Below are 17,682 nucleotides of genomic sequence, written 5' to 3' on the forward strand. Positions count from 1 at the left end.
ACGTGGTTCATTTTCAATATCCTTGAAAAACTTCCGAACTTTATACTTTCTAAAGTACACAGTGCAGCTTGCAGCTAAGCTCATGTGTGATATCCTGACAGAGCTCCAGCTCATAGCGGGTCTGTGAAGGTGGAGAGGCCGACCGGGAGGCAGCCGCCGGCTGTCACATCAGATTGTGGAGCTTTGAAATTTGCAATTAGCCATCAATTTTCGTAAAATGGCCCATATTTGAGCTCTACATAGTTGATTTCTCGCATAAAAATGTCTCAGAAGTGAATTTAGTCATGAAATAGCAGACGAACGACGTAAACAATTTCTGAGATCTGCGCGACCTGACGGAACTGGGACGGAGTAGGGACGCAGACGTTCCGCAATCAGTGGTAATACACACACTGACTTTAATGGAAACCTAATGACTCCGTCGACGTTCCGGAGACGTTCCGCAAACGTTCCGCATCCAGTGGAAATTGCCGGTAACTGGCCTCAGATCAGTGGGCTATGTAAATTTTGGGGCGTGACAAAGGTAGAGCCAAATAAGGTACAGCAGTTGATGTCAACTAGTAGCTTTTTTGAGATTTGCCCGTTTTCAGTAGCAGTTTCAAACTGTGAGATTTGCATAGGAAAGAGGTGTCAATGGGACTTTGAGGTTCTCTGTATGACTATTTTACCCACCAAACTGTCATAATTCAACTATGACAAGGTACACTCGGTTTTGCATTCTATCACCCCTTTAAAATTCTTTAAAGTAAGCAGATTTTACTTTATTTTCTTTTTTATCTCTATACAATTCAATATTTAAGATGAGGAATTGGGGAATTATTAGTGAATTAATCTTCTTTCAGGTAAAGCATAGTTTTATAAAGATTTTTGTGTATGTCTTCCTCAGGGTTGTCCCACTGGCCAACATCTAATGGAGACGTTTACACACGGGAGGCCACAGCTTACGCTCTTCTCGCTCTGGTCAAGTCCAAGGTGAGCATGTCCCACTTGAGTATGTCTAATCAGGACTCTGACAGAAAATATACAACGGAGTCCTCATCCATGCTACCTCACTTTAAAGGTGCTGACACACACAGCCGATTATCGGCCGTTGGACAGTCTGGCGAGGTCAGTGACTCGAGTCTGTTTGGTGTGTACCGTGCCGTCGTCCGTCTGGGGCGCTGTCGGCGTTCATTTTGGCAGATCTGACATGTTCAGTCGCCGGCAGGGCAGTCGGGACTCACCTGGAAATGGCGAACAGAATAAGGGGACTAGAGTCTCTCAAAATCTGACGAAAATCTTTTAAACTGACCTTTGTTGAGCTGAAATGAAGACAGATTCAGCAACTGCACGGCCTATTTCTCGCTTAAAAGTTTTTCAGAAACATGTTTCAGTGAACTATTTTAGTACAATATGAGATCGTATGCTGAACAGCCGCCATGACAGTCTGGCTTTGAATTTCCGGAGAAAACAAACCCATGTGACGCGTTCGTCCAATCAGCTGCCGGTTTTCATTTCTTGGGTAACAATACAGATTAGCGCCGCCTGCTGTTATAGAGATGTATTACGTCTCGTCTCGTCTTTTTGGTGTGTTCTGTGGCAATTTTTGGACCAACACGGGGAGACTGATCATTTTGACTGGCTTTTCGTCTGGTCAGTGTGTAAGCAGCTTAAGGGTAGTGGGTTTGCAAACAAAAGTCGGTGAAAGTATCTCTCAGTGTAACTGTTTTACACTTTTTAAGTAACCATATTAGGGCTGAAACGATTCCTCGAATAACTCGAATAATTCGATTACAAAAAATCCTCGATGCAAAATGACTTGCCTTGAAGCTTCTTTAAATCAATGGTACCAACGTCGTATCGCTGACAGACGGTGTTTCCGCACGGAGCATTATTACTGTCGCACAGACGCGGCTCAGTCTGCTGCTGGCGACACATGCCAGAGCGTAAATAGCGAAGGGCTAACGGTACAGATCCACTTTTGCGACACGACCAGAGACAGGCTGGAGAAAACGACAGAAAGTGTCCAAAGTTTGGAATCAGTTCAAACGTAATTAAAACTAAAACTCTGTACAGTGTGTCTACTGCAAAATCAAACTAGCTTAGCACGATAATAGCACGACATCAGTGCTTTAGCATCTCAACAGAAAACATGGAGTCTAACTTAATCATCCATTCCACAAAGAGGACCCAACGATGAAACTACACCAAACACAACAACTACCAAAATCAAAGACAAGAAAATACGTAGTGGTGACCACGATCTGATCTAAAGAGCTGGCGTGTTGACTATCCATTTGGAAAAACAGCTGATTGTTGCGCATCTCTCTCTCTCTCTCTCTCTCCACGGAGAAACAGCTGATCAACGATCTAATAGCATAAGTGTAACAGAGCTGTGTGACATTATAATCAAATATATAGATGAAAATAGGTTGAGTATAACTAATATTTACATATAGGCCTACTGTACAGATCAGTCTCAGGTTGAAACTTGTGGTTCTGAAAGTTAAGTTGCACAACTTAATGTAATGTTTATGTATGTTTAATGTATGCCTTAACTTGAGGTTGATCTCATTTAAAAAAAAAAATCTTTAAAAACAATGTAATATGGCACTTAAATGCACTTAATATGTTTAGTTTTTTAAGAGATTATATTGTAGGCACTACAAATGTTGCTTTTTTCCAAAAATGTTGCTTTTTTCCCTAGTTTTGTTAGTTTAAAAACACCAAAAAAATTATCCGATTAATCGATCGATAAAGTGCTAGATTAATCGATTACAAAAAGAATCGATAGCTGCAGCCCTAAACCATATTTTTCCAGTTATTAATTTGGCTCATGTCGACCTTTTACATTACTGGTGACCACTTCACAGAGCCCTTTATGATTATATAGAAGGCATTTTTCTTCCCATTTTTGCAATAACTTAGTATTGAGTTGACTTATAGACGGCTCCAGTTCAAAGTACCTCTTATCAGTACGGAGGCTGCTAAAACAAGCCTGTTCTACTACGGTCCTTGGTCCTGGAACGGTCTGCAGGCCAAGCTAAAACTTGAGACACTTATCTCTTTAAATTATTTTAAAGTTAAACTTGAAATAATTGTTGTGGTGTCTATTGTTGCTATTGTGTTTTATTGTTGTTGGATACTGCTATGTGACCTTTTCATGGCCAGGTCTTACTTGAAAAAGAGGTTTTAACCTAGAAAAATAAAGGTTTATATATATATATATATATATATATCATGACATAGTTATAAAAACAAGGGACTGATTTGACATAATCACACAATAATGACATGAATGTGGCAAAAACAAAGACATGTAGTTTGTTATTGTTTGCTTTTATCATACAAGTTTCAAGTCTCTGCTGTTTGTGTCATAATCAAGGTTACCATAGTTTTGCATTTTTCATTAGTTTTTATTTTTATTTCGTTTTAACTTTTTGTTTTTAAATTCAGTTTTGGTTTGTATTGTTTTACTACTTATACAGATATTTTAAGTATACATTATTATGTTATTTACAATACACAGCATGGTTTTTAATGATATTTCTAGGTGGGGACAACCCTTAGATGGGGAGGGGGGTCCTGACCCACCCGACCCCCCTGGGATTTACGCCTATGCTTGGTCATAATACAAACACATGATTTAAAAGCTTAATGGTAGGCTTTGGAAAACTGGCAGATTACAATCTAAAGTATGACTGTAAAAGAATCAGGACTTATTTCTAGTTATACTGAAGTTATCAAAGTTAAGTCAACACAGACCATTTCAACCAATTTGACTTGTCTTCTACTAATAAAGTCATTTGAAGACGCCAGCCCTATTGTGAATTGGCTCACCACCGAGATGGAGGCTAACGGAGGCTATGGATCAACTCAGGTAACACAGACCCCTCTCTTCACCTTGATACCTGCAGCTTATGTTAGCTCATAACCTATATTTCTTCTAAATCTTGTTCCCGTCCTTCACTCTTTCTCTCTCTAGGCTACCATAATGGTGTACCAGGCTTTAGCGGCGTACTGGACTAGTGTTGACGATCAATCTGGGCAAGCTCTGAATATGCAAATCTTCTTGGACCCAACCACTGAGTCGTTCATCTTCCAGGACAACAGCGACATCAGAACATCTAAAGTGAGAAGACACACAAACAAACTCATAGTGGCTCATTAATATAATCATGCCTGATGTTTTCTGTATGTTTTTTTTCTGCCTGTGTGTGTGTGTGTCTGTGTGTGTGTGTGTCTGTGCATGCGTGCATGTGTGTGCATGTGTGCTTGCATATTTAAATCCACCAGATCAACGGTATAAACCAGAATGTAAAAGTAATTGCCACGGGCACAGGGGAAGCAACAGTGACAGTAAGTACAATTTGTCATTGTTCTGAGTTTTATCATCTGTTGTGACAGGTGACCTACAGTATTTTACAGTAATTTAGTATTTCTGAATCATTTTGTCTCATTTTGTGAAACAGTAAGGATTCTGGCCAGCTAACCTAAGGTAGCTGTTAGCTTAGCTGTTGTAGAAACAGCAGGGCAGGACGGAACATTGAAATACACCACCAAATTTAAGCATAGTGGAACTGAATAGTTTCCATTTTTAGCTCCGCCCAACCTAAATCTTGGCAGGTATCCTGTAAAGACAAATGTAAAACAGAGTGTATGTTTACAGTTTACAGAGTTTGTATGCATAAATACTAAGCTAACATTATGTGACAGAGACATAGAAAATGTTTCTATAAATTCCCTAAAATAAAAGAATAAACCTGAAAATTAGCATTTTATTTCTCCATCATTGTGTCTTGTTTGAATCTCTGTAAAGACCAAAGACTTATTTTAGATATTTTTAATGTAGATGTCTATCAGTTCGTCACATATACAGCACTTTTATCTGTCTGACAGATGGTGTCGCTGTATTACGCTCTGCCTACAGAAAAGGACAGTGACTGTCAGAGGTTTAACTTGTCAGTGCAGCTCCTCCCAGGTAATTTGGTAAACTCGTTGTTGTTTTTTCTTCTGCAAAGTACCTTACCTTATGAGAAACAAATAAACAAAATATTCAACTACTCAATACATTATTTTGCTCCTGCAGAGAAAATGGATGAGGATGAGAACATATACAAGCTCAGAATAGATGTTATGTAAGTATAATCAAGATGTCATACTGACAGTTACAGTAACATGGACATTTATGACCATCTAGCCCCTGCATTACCCTTTTCTGTTATTTCATTATTCTGTCCATTCTGTGTGCAGGTATAAGGACAAGAACAGTGATGCAACCATGTCAATCCTGGATATTGGCTTGCTAACTGGCTTCACCGTTAACACAAATGACCTGGACTTAGTAAGAAATTGTACAGATACACAGAAATAAAAGTCTATGTTAAGGTTTAGAAAGTTGTCTGACTGTGTGTGTGTGTGTGTGTGTGTGTGTGTGTGTGTGTGTGTGTGTGTAGCTATCTAAAGGACAAGCCCGCATTATTGCAAGATATGAGATGAACACAGTGCTGTCAGAAAGAGGCTCACTCATCATCTACCTGGATAAGGTTAGACATCACTGTTTCCTACCTCTGTACTTTTTCTCTCTGCCTTGTTCTTCCTTTCTTTATTTGTATCTCACATTTTTCCACAGGTTTCGCACACACGACCAGAGGAGATCACTTTTAGGATCCATCAGAAGCTGAAAGTGGGAGTCTTACAACCAGCTGCTGTGTCTGTATATGAATACTATGACCGTGAGTCTCAGAGACACTTTGAAACATATAATGCCTCCATTTGCATTTCTGCCAGTAAATGTCAGAGTAGATAACACAAGAAAAGCATGCATTATTAAAATTATTATATACTTTTTAGGGGTCCAAGCCCAAGTCTGCAAGAACCGGCAGTAGCAGAGCTATGCCGTTTGCACAGCAGGGCTGTGGAACCCTATTGTTTTTCTAAGGACTAATCATTATTCTTCTCTGCCTAAAACTCAGACTAACGCAAAAACCATACATGGTGGGGGGTTGCCATTTTCAGGAGCTCCAGAACTCCAGAACACTGCAAGGACCTCAGGCGCAACAATTGACCCACTTCCACCACTAGGTGGCACTATAGCAGAAAAAACGCATTTGGCCCTATAACACCAGACATTCAAAATTCATATATCCACGCGTTCCCTGGATCCAACTGAATCACGTGATATAGGCCACGCCCATTTCCACCTGGATTTTTATTGTGAAAAATCGTAATGAATCAAAAACCTACTTTTTCCATCTTCTTCTAGACCGAAATTTGGCCCGTAACATCTCCAGATGGGCCTGACAAAAACATAAAAAATCAACTGCCACATAAAAATTGCCATATCTCGGCCAAAATAAATGCTATCAATGCCAATCTTTTGATTCTTGTTCTTCATGACCCTCTGAAGGTCCCCCTTGCGTTTTACGAAAATTGGTCACTAGGGGGCGCTACAAGTACAAAAAGTTTATATCTCATGAACAGCTCATCCGATTTTTGTGTACCATCTAGGGGCATTCCTGAGGCCAACGCTAGAGTGGGGTTCTGAGGGGTCAAAGTGGGCGTGGCCTATGGGATCCAAGTCTAAATTTACCACTTACACTAATGTGAACAACTTTAAATTTACAGGGTAGATAGACAATGGGTCATGGACCACACCTGCCAAAGATTACACATGTGGACCACTAGGTGGCGCTATAATGTTTTTTTGCCTTTAACTCCCACGTTACACATCGCACATTAGAAAACCTTACATCCACGTCTTCCTTGAATAAATCAGAATCACATGATATAGGCCACGCCCATTTCTGGTCAAAAGTTTTTTCGCAATATTGCGCAATGCGCAAAAACAACTTTTTGGAACTCGTCCGATCTGCACAAAACCTGGTAGATAGCATCTCCAGATGGATCTGACCAAACTTTACTCAAGGAATTTTGCTACGTTAAAGTATGCGCATTTGACGACCAAAGAAATTTTCCTAGCTAGCTACTAAACACTAACTTTATCATATCTCTGCCAAATTAAATGTTATCAGCAAAGGACTTGAGATCCTTGTTCAACATCCCACTATGATGCTCTTTGCCAAATTTGGCGTATATCTGCCTTTAAGGGGCACTATAAGCAACGTTTATTTGTTTTGGCCAATAACTCAATGAATTTCAATGGGAAATTTGCAATTGCAATATCTCTGCCACAGTAAATGCAATCCACACGAAACTTATGCTATGCCGCTCTGAGGCTCTGTACCAGAGCCATTAGGGGGCGCTATAATCAACGTATAAGTGTTTTGGCCCTGTTAATCAATGTTAATGGAATATTTGCAATGGGAATGTATCACAGACCTTGCAGCTCACACTTCTCAATATTTACTGATGTTTACCTCCTACCGTTACATTTTGGTTTGCTCCCCTGGTGTTCTACAATAAACAAACTTCTTAACCCACCTGACAAAGTTTCTACAACCTTCAGAGTGGACAAATGTAACTCTTTTCTCCCACTTTTTCAATCCAAAATCAACACCATTCATAGGCGCTGATACCGTGCACTTAAACATTGCAGTTGGTGCTGAGTGGAGCGTCTGTCATAGTGTGATTGGTTATGTTGGTGTCATTGATTCTTAATTTCCCACGAAGCTGCTCGCGGTTACATGCCAGTTAATCTTTTCATTCAAGTGGCGCTGTCCTGAGTTGAAACCTACTTTACGGCTAAATTATCGAGTTAATAGGCGTGTGTGTTTGCATCAAATGGACTCTGTCCATTTCCTAAGGTTCTGAAATGCAAACTATTTTTGACTTTTTTTTTTAAAGGCCTTGCGCCTGTGAGCACCCACGGATGAAAAAATAAATCTGCGCCTATGACACCATTTACAACAACCTGACCACCTCCCCTGCTCTTTCAACAACCACACGTGCCTACCCCCCTCCACCCTCTCAGTCACTCTCTCATTTCTCTCTGCTGTCCCCTGTGGTCAGGGGGATTAACAAGTTTGTTTATTGTAGAGAATTGTTAAAGGTAGTCTGTATATGCATGGAGATGAACTGTTAACCACTACATGTGCAATGACAGAGTACCGCAGACCTTGTGCATCAAACCTCTCGATATTGACCAATGTTTGCCCCCCCACGTAATGCTTCAGGTCCCGCATTGGGGCAGCTCCCCGGGTCATTGGAGGCTTGGGCCCCGTGATAAGTAGTTAAAATTATTTTGCGTACATGTTACAGGTCTCAGATTGAGAACCCGTAAGCAGATAAGAATGCCTGTAAAACAGGAGAAAATATCAGACAGGAGACGAGTGATTGCGTTCAATGCAGCTTCGCTCAGCAGAATCCTTTATTTGCCAATATGCAAAAATATCTCTCTTTTTGTTTCTCTTTCACTTTTATACATTTAACATCAACACAAAATCCAAAAGAAACAAAGCAAAATACCTTAGCTAGCTAGTTAGCGTTCTCCTTAGCTTTCAAATGAAACCGATTAAATTTACAATTTCTATATGTCCTACATTTATCCTCATTCAGACCTATAACTGAGCTAGCATTTCAGTTGGTTAACAACCACTTAAAAGAAAGTACCATTCAATAAACATAGCATCTTTAGGCTGTTCACTTATTTAACCTCTTAAAATGTAAATAAAGAAAACACACCTTCTACATTGCCACTGACGGCTGTCAGTACTGTACAATTGCTTGAGCTGAAGACTGGTGAAGTTTTAGCTCGTCAAAAATATACATCAGATTACAACAACAACATATTAATTTAAAATGAGCGGCTATATCATCACAAATATGCATTTAAAACCAACCTAAAATGCGCTGGAGCCAAAAACTACAAAATATTTAAATCTTACTTTACTCTTTTGATCTCAATGGAAAGTTCACTGCCGGCGCCATCTTGAGCCAGCCGCGACAACAAGGACAACAATACTTTTTCTCTACTTGTACACAAACCATGTAAATGTACAATCTTCCCTCCACCAAACCGAGCTAACGTTATGTAACTGCTTAACAAGATCTGTATAGGTATACAAGTTTTAAAGCTTCACAAACCTGTATAACAGGAGAAAATATCAGACAGGAGACGAGTACTTGCTTTCAATGCAGCTACGCTCAGCACAATGACGAAGCACCGAGAGTCCACTCGCAAAGAGTGTCCGTGAGAGCGAAGCACAGCGCCACACCGCCCCCTGCTGGCCGCACTGTAATGCTGTATTATAAAGAGTCTTGTACTCTTACCAGAAATAAATGATTAACCATTATGGCTCTTATCAAACGTTAATATCCCACAATAAAACAGACAAAATTACATAAAATGTGACCATACATTTTGTGTGCGTCACATACATATTCTGAAATCTTTCTTTCCCATTGCAGAAACAAATTGTGTGAAATTCTACCATCCAGAGAGGAAAGCTGGAAAGCTGCTGCGGCTCTGCACAAATGATGAATGCACATGTGCAGAAGGTAACCAGGATGATGTCAAACTGACCTAATCCGTTGTCTGTAAACATAAATATGTTATATCTGAAATTCTTGAACGAACACCTAAACCCAACACTAACATTGTGCTTCATAAAGATAAAGCATTAATCCATCATGTGGGGCTTATCATCATGCATTGTCTGTAAACTGCAGCAATGTATTATTGAACCTAAATAAAGTTGGGCCAAGAGAAGATTAAACAAAATAAAGAGTCTGCAGCCATGCTAGTGGCTCTTAGAGGCTGTACCTATGCACAACAACACTTTAGGCTTAATGTTAATATGCTCAAAATGACAATGCTTACATGCTGTAAAATATATATATATGTGTAGAGAGAGAGAGAGAGAGAGGTGTAAACAGTCCTTAAGTAAGTATATAAAGATAACGTGACACTTGAAAGATAAAGTGACATGTGATGTGATCAGAGCTAAACAGTCTTATGGCCTACGAGATGAAACTGTCCCTGAGACTGGTTTGTGGATGCGGTGGTTTGTGTCTTCAATAATCCTTTTGGCTTTCTTCCTGCACCGTTGGGTGTAGATGTCCCCCATGGATAGCAACTCTGTCCTGGTGATATGCTTATCAGTTTTCACCACCATCTGTGTAGCCTTACTGTTTATGGCAGTGCAACTTCTATACTAGGCAGTGATGCAGCTGGTCTGGATACTCTCGATAGTGCACTGGTAGAAGTTGCAGAGTATCCTGGAGTCCATGTTGAACCTACTCAGCCTGCGGAGGATGAAGAACTGCTGTCTAGCAGTCTTAGTGATGGTGTTGGTGACATGAGTCTAGGTCAGTTCCTCACTCATGATAACCCAGAGGAACCTGAAGCTGCTGACTTTCTCCACTGCAGTCCTATTGATGGAGATGGGAATGTGTCCTTCTCTCTGTCCCTTACTGTAGAGTACAATCAGCTTCTTTATTTTACTGACGTTGGGATGGAGTTTGTTGTCTTTGCACCAAGATGTCGGGGCTCTGACCTGCTCTCTGCAGGCCGTCTCGACACTGTCGGTGACCAGGCCGATGACAGTCGTGTTGTTAGTGAACTTTATGAATATTCCGTCTAGGCAACAAGCACGTGCAGGATCTAGTATGATCAGAGCAGCGGTTTAGCTAAAGAATAGCTCATTACAATACTTAAATTGTGACTATGATACAGCTGCACTCACCCTTCAACCCATCCACACACATCCCCATGTGCTTATTTAACCAGTTGTGTATACTTTGTGCCTCTTGTGTATTTCCAGAGAACTGCAGTATGCAGAACAAGGACAAAATCACCAATGATCAGCGAACAGCTAAGGTCTGCGAGACTACACAGACCAGCATAATAGATTTTGGTAAGAGAGTGTAAATGAATTACATTTATATCACACAAAAACGGATGTGTATGTTTCTGTCACATAGAGATTGAGAGAATATACAGTAGGACTATGAGGGAGCAAGTGAGCTTACAATCTGCAATGTTTTTTTGCAACTTTTTTTTCTGTCCTCAGTGTACAAAGTGAGACTGGACAATTTTACAGAAGATTTGTCCACTGACATTTTCACAGTGAAGGTACTGGAAGTCATCAGAGAAGGTTGGTATTTATCTTTGAACTGCCTGAAATTTACTAGAAACTGATGTTCTAATTTGCCTTATAGGTTATAGTGGCATAACAATTTGTTTCCCTTTTTCTGAATTGTTGTGGGACACATTGAATGAATGAATGAATGAATGAAGAAATTTATTTCAGACATATAACAAATAAACAAAACAAAACATCAAAGAAATGTACAAATAAGTTAACAAATAAGCAAATTCAATAAACAATAAGAAACATTAACCAACATGGAGATGTCTGAAAAGGTGTTGGATGAAGTATTCATTTACTAAATCCTACCCCTTTTCCATGGCTCAGTATTTAATTTATCTTTTTTCAATATAACTTCCCTTCCTGACTGTTAGTACTGTGGAACGCTCCCATCTAATTATGTACAATTTTGTGTTTTGAATGTACAATCCATATACAGATTTATATCGACATTAACACATACACATACATACATACATACGTATGTGTGTGTATATATATATATATATATATACACACACAAATATATTTACCTACACATATTCACATACGCTCACACGTAAAACACTGAAAATATAATAGAATATTATTGCCGTTTCCAGTCAAACAGAAAAAGTCTTGGCTTTGTTCAACAATTTAGGAAATTTGCTCATTCACTTTTGTGCAGAAAGGTAGATGAGAATATTGGTCTTAATGTTTCACACATGTTTTCATGTAAGTATGAAGCTAGCTCTAGCAGCCAGCTAACTTATCTTGCATTGCCAGGAAACCAGCAGATACTCCAGGAAGTTCTTGGTCCTGGTCAATAAATATTCCACCAAGAATTGTTGTTTTTACACTTTATTCCTTTGTGCAGATTAAACATGGAGATTAGAGCTATTGGTGGGTGGATTTTGTTACCATTGGAAAGATTTAGCTAAATTAGCCAGCTGTTTGTTGCATATTTCCTATAATGGTGGTCTCAATAGTGCTATTAATCTAACTCTCAGCAAAAAAGTGAATAAGCATATTTTCCCCATTGTCAATTTTTTTAAGCATGATTCCACTGGGTATATACAGTATGAGAATACAGCATTAATGTTTTGTACTACATCTTTAGCTATGCATTTAACTTAATCCTAAAGTACTTTTTCTTTGTTCTCCAATACTTGAATTACAGGAAGTCTTGATGTGGGTCCTCTGAATAAACAGCGCAGATTCCTCAGTTATCCCCACTGCAGGGACTCTTTAGATCTGGGGACGGGAAAAACCTACCTTATCATGGGCATGTCCAAAGATATTTACAGAGATGACCAACATCAATTGTACGTTTTGTTTTCTTTGCGTAAATGTTTGTGGATTTTGCATTTAAACATTTTTACTGTTTCACTGTTCTCTATTAGTAAATCAAGTTAGGCTTTCTTGTACTCTAGCTTAAGTGTTACTCTCACTATTGATAGTGATTGTAGGAAGGAGTGAGGAGGCTTTTCATGACATGTTACAGAGTGTTACATGTGTATTTTCCACTGCTTTCCTCAGGTATCAGTATGTATTCGGAGAGAGAACCTGGATCGAGTACTGGCCAACAGAAGCAGAGTGTCAAACTGAGGAACACAGAATTACCTGTCTGGGCATGGAGGAGATGGTTCAGCAGTACCAACTCTTTGGGTGTCAGCAGTAGGGAAACTCAAGAAAAGAAAATGTTAATTTTAAATTGTTTTTATTTTGCATAATTCTTGTTATGTCATAATGTCCCTGGTATGGGACATTAGGGTTTATAATGTTGCACTGTATTGATTAAAATGTAATGGTTTAAAATCTCATAGTCTGTGTTTGACATACAGACACTGAATTTGTTTATGTTGATTACTGTATAGTAAGCTTTAAGTTTAATAAATAATTGATTGAAATTGACAATGTTGAGGTCAGTGGAGTGATGCATAGACAGTTCAATTTAAAATAAACCAAATTTCAAATTGGTTGTGATTCAGAATATGTGTGCAGAAGCTAATCACGCATTCTTTAGTTAATCCCTTTCCAACAATATTGCCTAAATGAAATAAAAACTTTGTTTTTCTGAATCAAACAAAATATAAAAATTCATTTTCATGTTTTTGGTCTTTGGCACACATGACATAGGTTTAGTATATAAAGAAGCATGTCACCTGCATATAACAAAACCTTATGTTCTTTAACCCCGGAAATTATTCTTTCTATAGGCTAATTGCTACATATTGCTGTCAAGACATGGTATTATGTAAACATACAGCCAGTAAGACAGATGCATGTGGAACCTTTCTTCCGGGGTGGGTGGGAGGACGTGTTCGGCAGATGCATGTGGAACCTTTCTTCCGGGGTGGGTGGGAGGACGTGTTCGGCTCCTCTTTCTGCTGTCTGCCGTGAGTGGGCTTCGTTCCGTTTCAGATTGATGCCGCCCGCCGGCCGGCCGAGAACACAATACATGAGACAAATACATGGAACTGTATTTTATTATTGATGTTATCTTTATTGTTTAACTCCTCAAATATAACGTTAGACAAAAACATCAATATTACAAATATTATGTATTTGTATCTTTTCTATCCGCCGAGCGGTAATTACGACGTCACTTCCGGAGTCTTCAGCTGATTTCTTTTTTAAACGTTATTACTTACTGGAACAAAACTAAGCAACGTGTTGTTGCTGGTGACAAAATTTCTGATTATATATATTTATTACATGGCTTGCTTATATTCTAATGTAGAATGCGGTCTGTTATTTTCTTGATAACACACCGTTGCTAAGTATAACACACCGTTGCCATGCATAGTAGAGCGTTGCCATGGACGCAGTTCTGTTCCCTCTGGAGGAGAGCTATCAATAAATCCGCTGGAAGAAGATTGGCATCGGGGTCCCGATCACCCCGTCGTTGTTGTATTCGCTATAACAACGCTCTACATTATCCCTTACGTACATTGAAGCGATACTGGCGTTATAGACACGGTGATCGCCGTCTGATTCTGTGAATGAATGCATTGCATCGTGGGACATCGGCTTTGAATGCGCCCAGCTCGCCTCATATCTTAGCTTACTGTTCTGTCTTATTTACTGTAATATTTCACCGGTATTAAGACCGAAATAATATTATTAAAATAAAGAAATGCATACCATGATAACAGCTAAATACATGTTGAAAGATGTAGCGTTATAGTTTTAAAAATATCAAACAACAAAGCAATCCAGCTTCCCTGGCCGAAATAGACCGAAATAATAACATTAAAAGAAATACATATAAACCGTGATAAGATCTGGTGAATAAATGTTGATTAAAACAGCGATTATTGGGCTAAAAATACCGATAATATCAAAGCTTTAGCAGGTTTCGAGTTGTGATTACGTAAGATGCATCTCGTTGAAATACATTAATATAAAAAACGTGACCCCAACACGTAAATCTTCACAATAACGTAATGGTATCACGTTCTAATAGATTTAATGTCATAATGCCATCATGAACTGACGTGAGACTGGGTTGGGCCTGGAGTCCAGGCACCGTCAAAACTCTAGCTTCAGCCGTAGATTCCTCTGCGTCTCTGGGGCCTGGACCGTAGCTTCAAAACTCTAGTTCAGCCGGCCCTCTGCGTCTCTGGGGCCTATTTACCGTACATTCTATGATAGTGTCGGCCGGGGACGTCGTTTTACTTCTGTACGTGCATCAAGGTTAATTGTGCACTTAGGCAGGCATGTCTTTTCTCTATAGGCTCATTAGGTAAGCTGCTTTTTATCTTCTCCAACATCCTTTGTTAGCGTGCTCTATTTTATTAATCCGATACCAAAATCCCAAAATGAAAATCCAAGGGTGCCCTTAAATTATAGAGGGATTAGTCTGATGAGCACAGTTTATAAACTGTATTCTACAATACTTAATGAGAGGCTCATGTTGTATTTAGAGAAAGAAGAGCTTCTTGTGGAAGAACAAAATGGATTCCGTAAATCAAGATCATGCTTAGATCACATTTTTGTATTGTCTACAATTATAACTAATAGAATAAGTGAAAATGAGCCAACATATTCGTGCTTTATCGATTTTCACAAAGCTTTTGATATGATCAATAGGGATCTGTTGGCATAAACTTATAGAGTATGGGGTAAATGGAAATTTTTATATGGCACTGAAGTCTGTTTATCACAAGCCCATAGCATGTGTAAGATTGAATGAACTCCATACCAACTGGTTTCCAACATCATCAGGGGTAAAACAGGGCAATGCTTTGTCTCCCACATTATTTGCAATTTATATAAATGATTTGGCCAAGGAAATTAAAGCATTGAATTGTGGGATAAGATGTGGAAATGAAATGATAAGTATTCTTTTGTACGTGGAAGATATAGTACTACTGTCTCCATCTGAAGATAATCTGCAGCACATGCTCTCTTATATTGATGATTGGTGTAATAAATGGAGATTGTTCATCAATAGAAAGAAAACGGAAATAATTCACTTTAGAGAACCTTTAACTACTCGCAGCACTTAGGAGTTTAAAATTGGGTCACACAAGCTGAACTTTGTAGACTCATATAAATATCTAGGTTTTTATATTGATGAACATATGAATTTTAGAAATGGTGTTAAGGTTCTTGCTGATTCAGCACGTAGAGCTTTGGGAGGAATTATTGGTAAAAGCAGGAATCTGAAAGACATAAGTTTTCAAACGTATTCTAAATTGTTTCAAGCCTGTGTGTGCCCTATACTTGATTATATTGTGGATGTTAGAGGACTTAGGAATATATCTAATTGTGAATTAGTGCAAAATAGTGCTAGAAGATATTTTCTGGGTGTGCATAAGTATACCCCTACATTGGCGATAGTGGGAGACATGGGATGGGAATCATGTGAGGCTCGCTGGAAGATATGTATGGCCCAGTTATGGAATCGTCTATTAGATATGGAGGCAAATAGGTTGACAAGGAAAATATTTCTCTGGGATAAACACATTCTTGGTCTTTGGTCTAACGACATATGCAAATTGTTTTGTAATTATGGTTTTGGGGATTTGTTTCTTAATAATGAAAAGCTGAATATCGGTTTGTTTAAAGAATCTGTGTTTGCTAAAGACAAAAAGCAGTGGGCTGATGATATATGGGCTAAGCCAAAATTGCAACGATCCTTATGTGCTCAAGTGAGTGAGCTGGTGTTTTGCCTTTGACTATTGAAACAGGACGATATGTTAATGTAGAAGAGGAAAAACGTATTGTGCTGTTTGAATGATGTAGAAAATGAGTTCCATTTTGTTTTCTATTGTCCTTTTTATCGTGAGCAGCGTGATTTTTTGTTTTGTAGGATAAAAGCAGAGACTGATTTGGTAAATATGGATGATGCTCAAAGATTGAGATGGCTGTTCACATATGAAACATATAAATTGGCTAATTATTTAGATAAAGCCTGGGAGAAGAGGAAAAAAGCTCTTTATCGAGTGTAGATGAGAAATAGTTGTTTGTGTGTGGTATGTGTGTATGTGTATATACATGTATGTATGTGTATGTCTATACATTTGTATTCGTGTATTTGTTCGAAGGATTTGTATATGCAACGGGAAGATGTTTGTTGAATAAGTGAATTTGTGGTGTCTTGTAATCCCATGTGGGATGGGCCAAGATGTTTGGCATGACACAGAAATAAAATATAACTAACTAACTAACTAACTATCATTTCAGTGATGTTTTAAATTCACGTGCGCATTTACATGTACATTTACGGTGATTTTCGGCTTTACACCTGAGGTTGCTCTGGCCCATGGATGTATTAGGCCTGGTAGGTGACAGTGAAGTATGTTAGGGCTGAACGCTACTGCACAGCGGCAACCTGAGCGTGCCTACATGGTCGTGGTATGAGCAGCCGTCCAAACTTGATTCTGATGGCTGTGCATGAGTAATTTCAATCATTTCATTCATGCTGTGACGGAGATTGAGTTATATGCTAGGATATAATGTAGGCAAGGGGTAATTGTTGCTAACTAGAATGCTTGTTAACATTAGTTATTTATCTTGCCAACTAACAGTAGCCTTTTTACCATAAAACGTCTGTTATGGAGCACACCGTGAGATACAAGGCATGGAGCATTTATACATCATTGTGTTCTGCAGATAACTTGTACTAATTAAGTATTAAGTTACTTGTGTCAAATGCGTCAGATATGGCGGTCGCTGGAATGCTACATCGGGTGAGTGCTTGTTAGCGTCAACTGGGCATAGGAGGTACGTAAGATTGTGTCGTTTCTTGGTTTAAAGTACGTTCTAATACTCGGGCAAGTTTCTTTTCTCGATAGGGAATGACCATGGATGTATTAAGAGGGAATGACACGTCGTTAAAGGTTTGTCTGTCGCGACATTTGTCAGTAGTCATGCTGACGTCAGCAGACTGCTTAAGGCACTTATATTCCGCATTTGTACATTAATATACTCATCGTCGCTGTTGCCTGCTTGCTGTCGTTTTGCGCATTATGCTCACTCATGGTTGGGTAGCGCACATTCATAACATTTCATATATGGTCTTTCAAAGCAAGTATTCTCAGCACAATATTCACATTGTACGATGGCGTCACATCCCCTCATAATTTTAATTAATATTGGCCTGAGGAACTTTTAAAAGGGGTAGGACCGAAATATGAACCCCCCGATGGAGCCTAGACACTGA

General features: G+C 39.0%; 1 protein-coding gene across 1 annotated transcript in view; it reads left to right on the forward strand.

Annotated features, from left to right (window-relative positions):
• Positions 1-12,923, forward strand: part of LOC114566131 (complement C3-like) — a 34,664-nt gene extending 21,741 nt beyond the window's left edge. Inside the window, exons 30-43 of the mRNA XM_028594457.1 lie at positions 887-972; positions 3,782-3,859; positions 3,965-4,111; positions 4,276-4,338; positions 4,879-4,960; positions 5,069-5,117; positions 5,233-5,323; positions 5,436-5,525; positions 5,612-5,714; positions 9,349-9,438; positions 10,704-10,796; positions 10,953-11,036; positions 12,190-12,334; positions 12,549-12,923. Coding sequence (XP_028450258.1) covers positions 887-972; positions 3,782-3,859; positions 3,965-4,111; positions 4,276-4,338; positions 4,879-4,960; positions 5,069-5,117; positions 5,233-5,323; positions 5,436-5,525; positions 5,612-5,714; positions 9,349-9,438; positions 10,704-10,796; positions 10,953-11,036; positions 12,190-12,334; positions 12,549-12,690 — 1,343 coding nt within the window. The 3' untranslated portion in view covers positions 12,691-12,923. The remainder of the gene's footprint in view (positions 1-886; positions 973-3,781; positions 3,860-3,964; positions 4,112-4,275; positions 4,339-4,878; positions 4,961-5,068; positions 5,118-5,232; positions 5,324-5,435; positions 5,526-5,611; positions 5,715-9,348; positions 9,439-10,703; positions 10,797-10,952; positions 11,037-12,189; positions 12,335-12,548) is intronic.
• Positions 12,924-17,682: the final 4,759 nt, after the last annotated feature.

This window comes from Perca flavescens, chromosome 2 (genome assembly GCF_004354835.1).
Source record: "Perca flavescens isolate YP-PL-M2 chromosome 2, PFLA_1.0, whole genome shotgun sequence".
Lineage (NCBI taxonomy): Eukaryota > Metazoa > Chordata > Actinopteri > Perciformes > Percidae > Perca > Perca flavescens.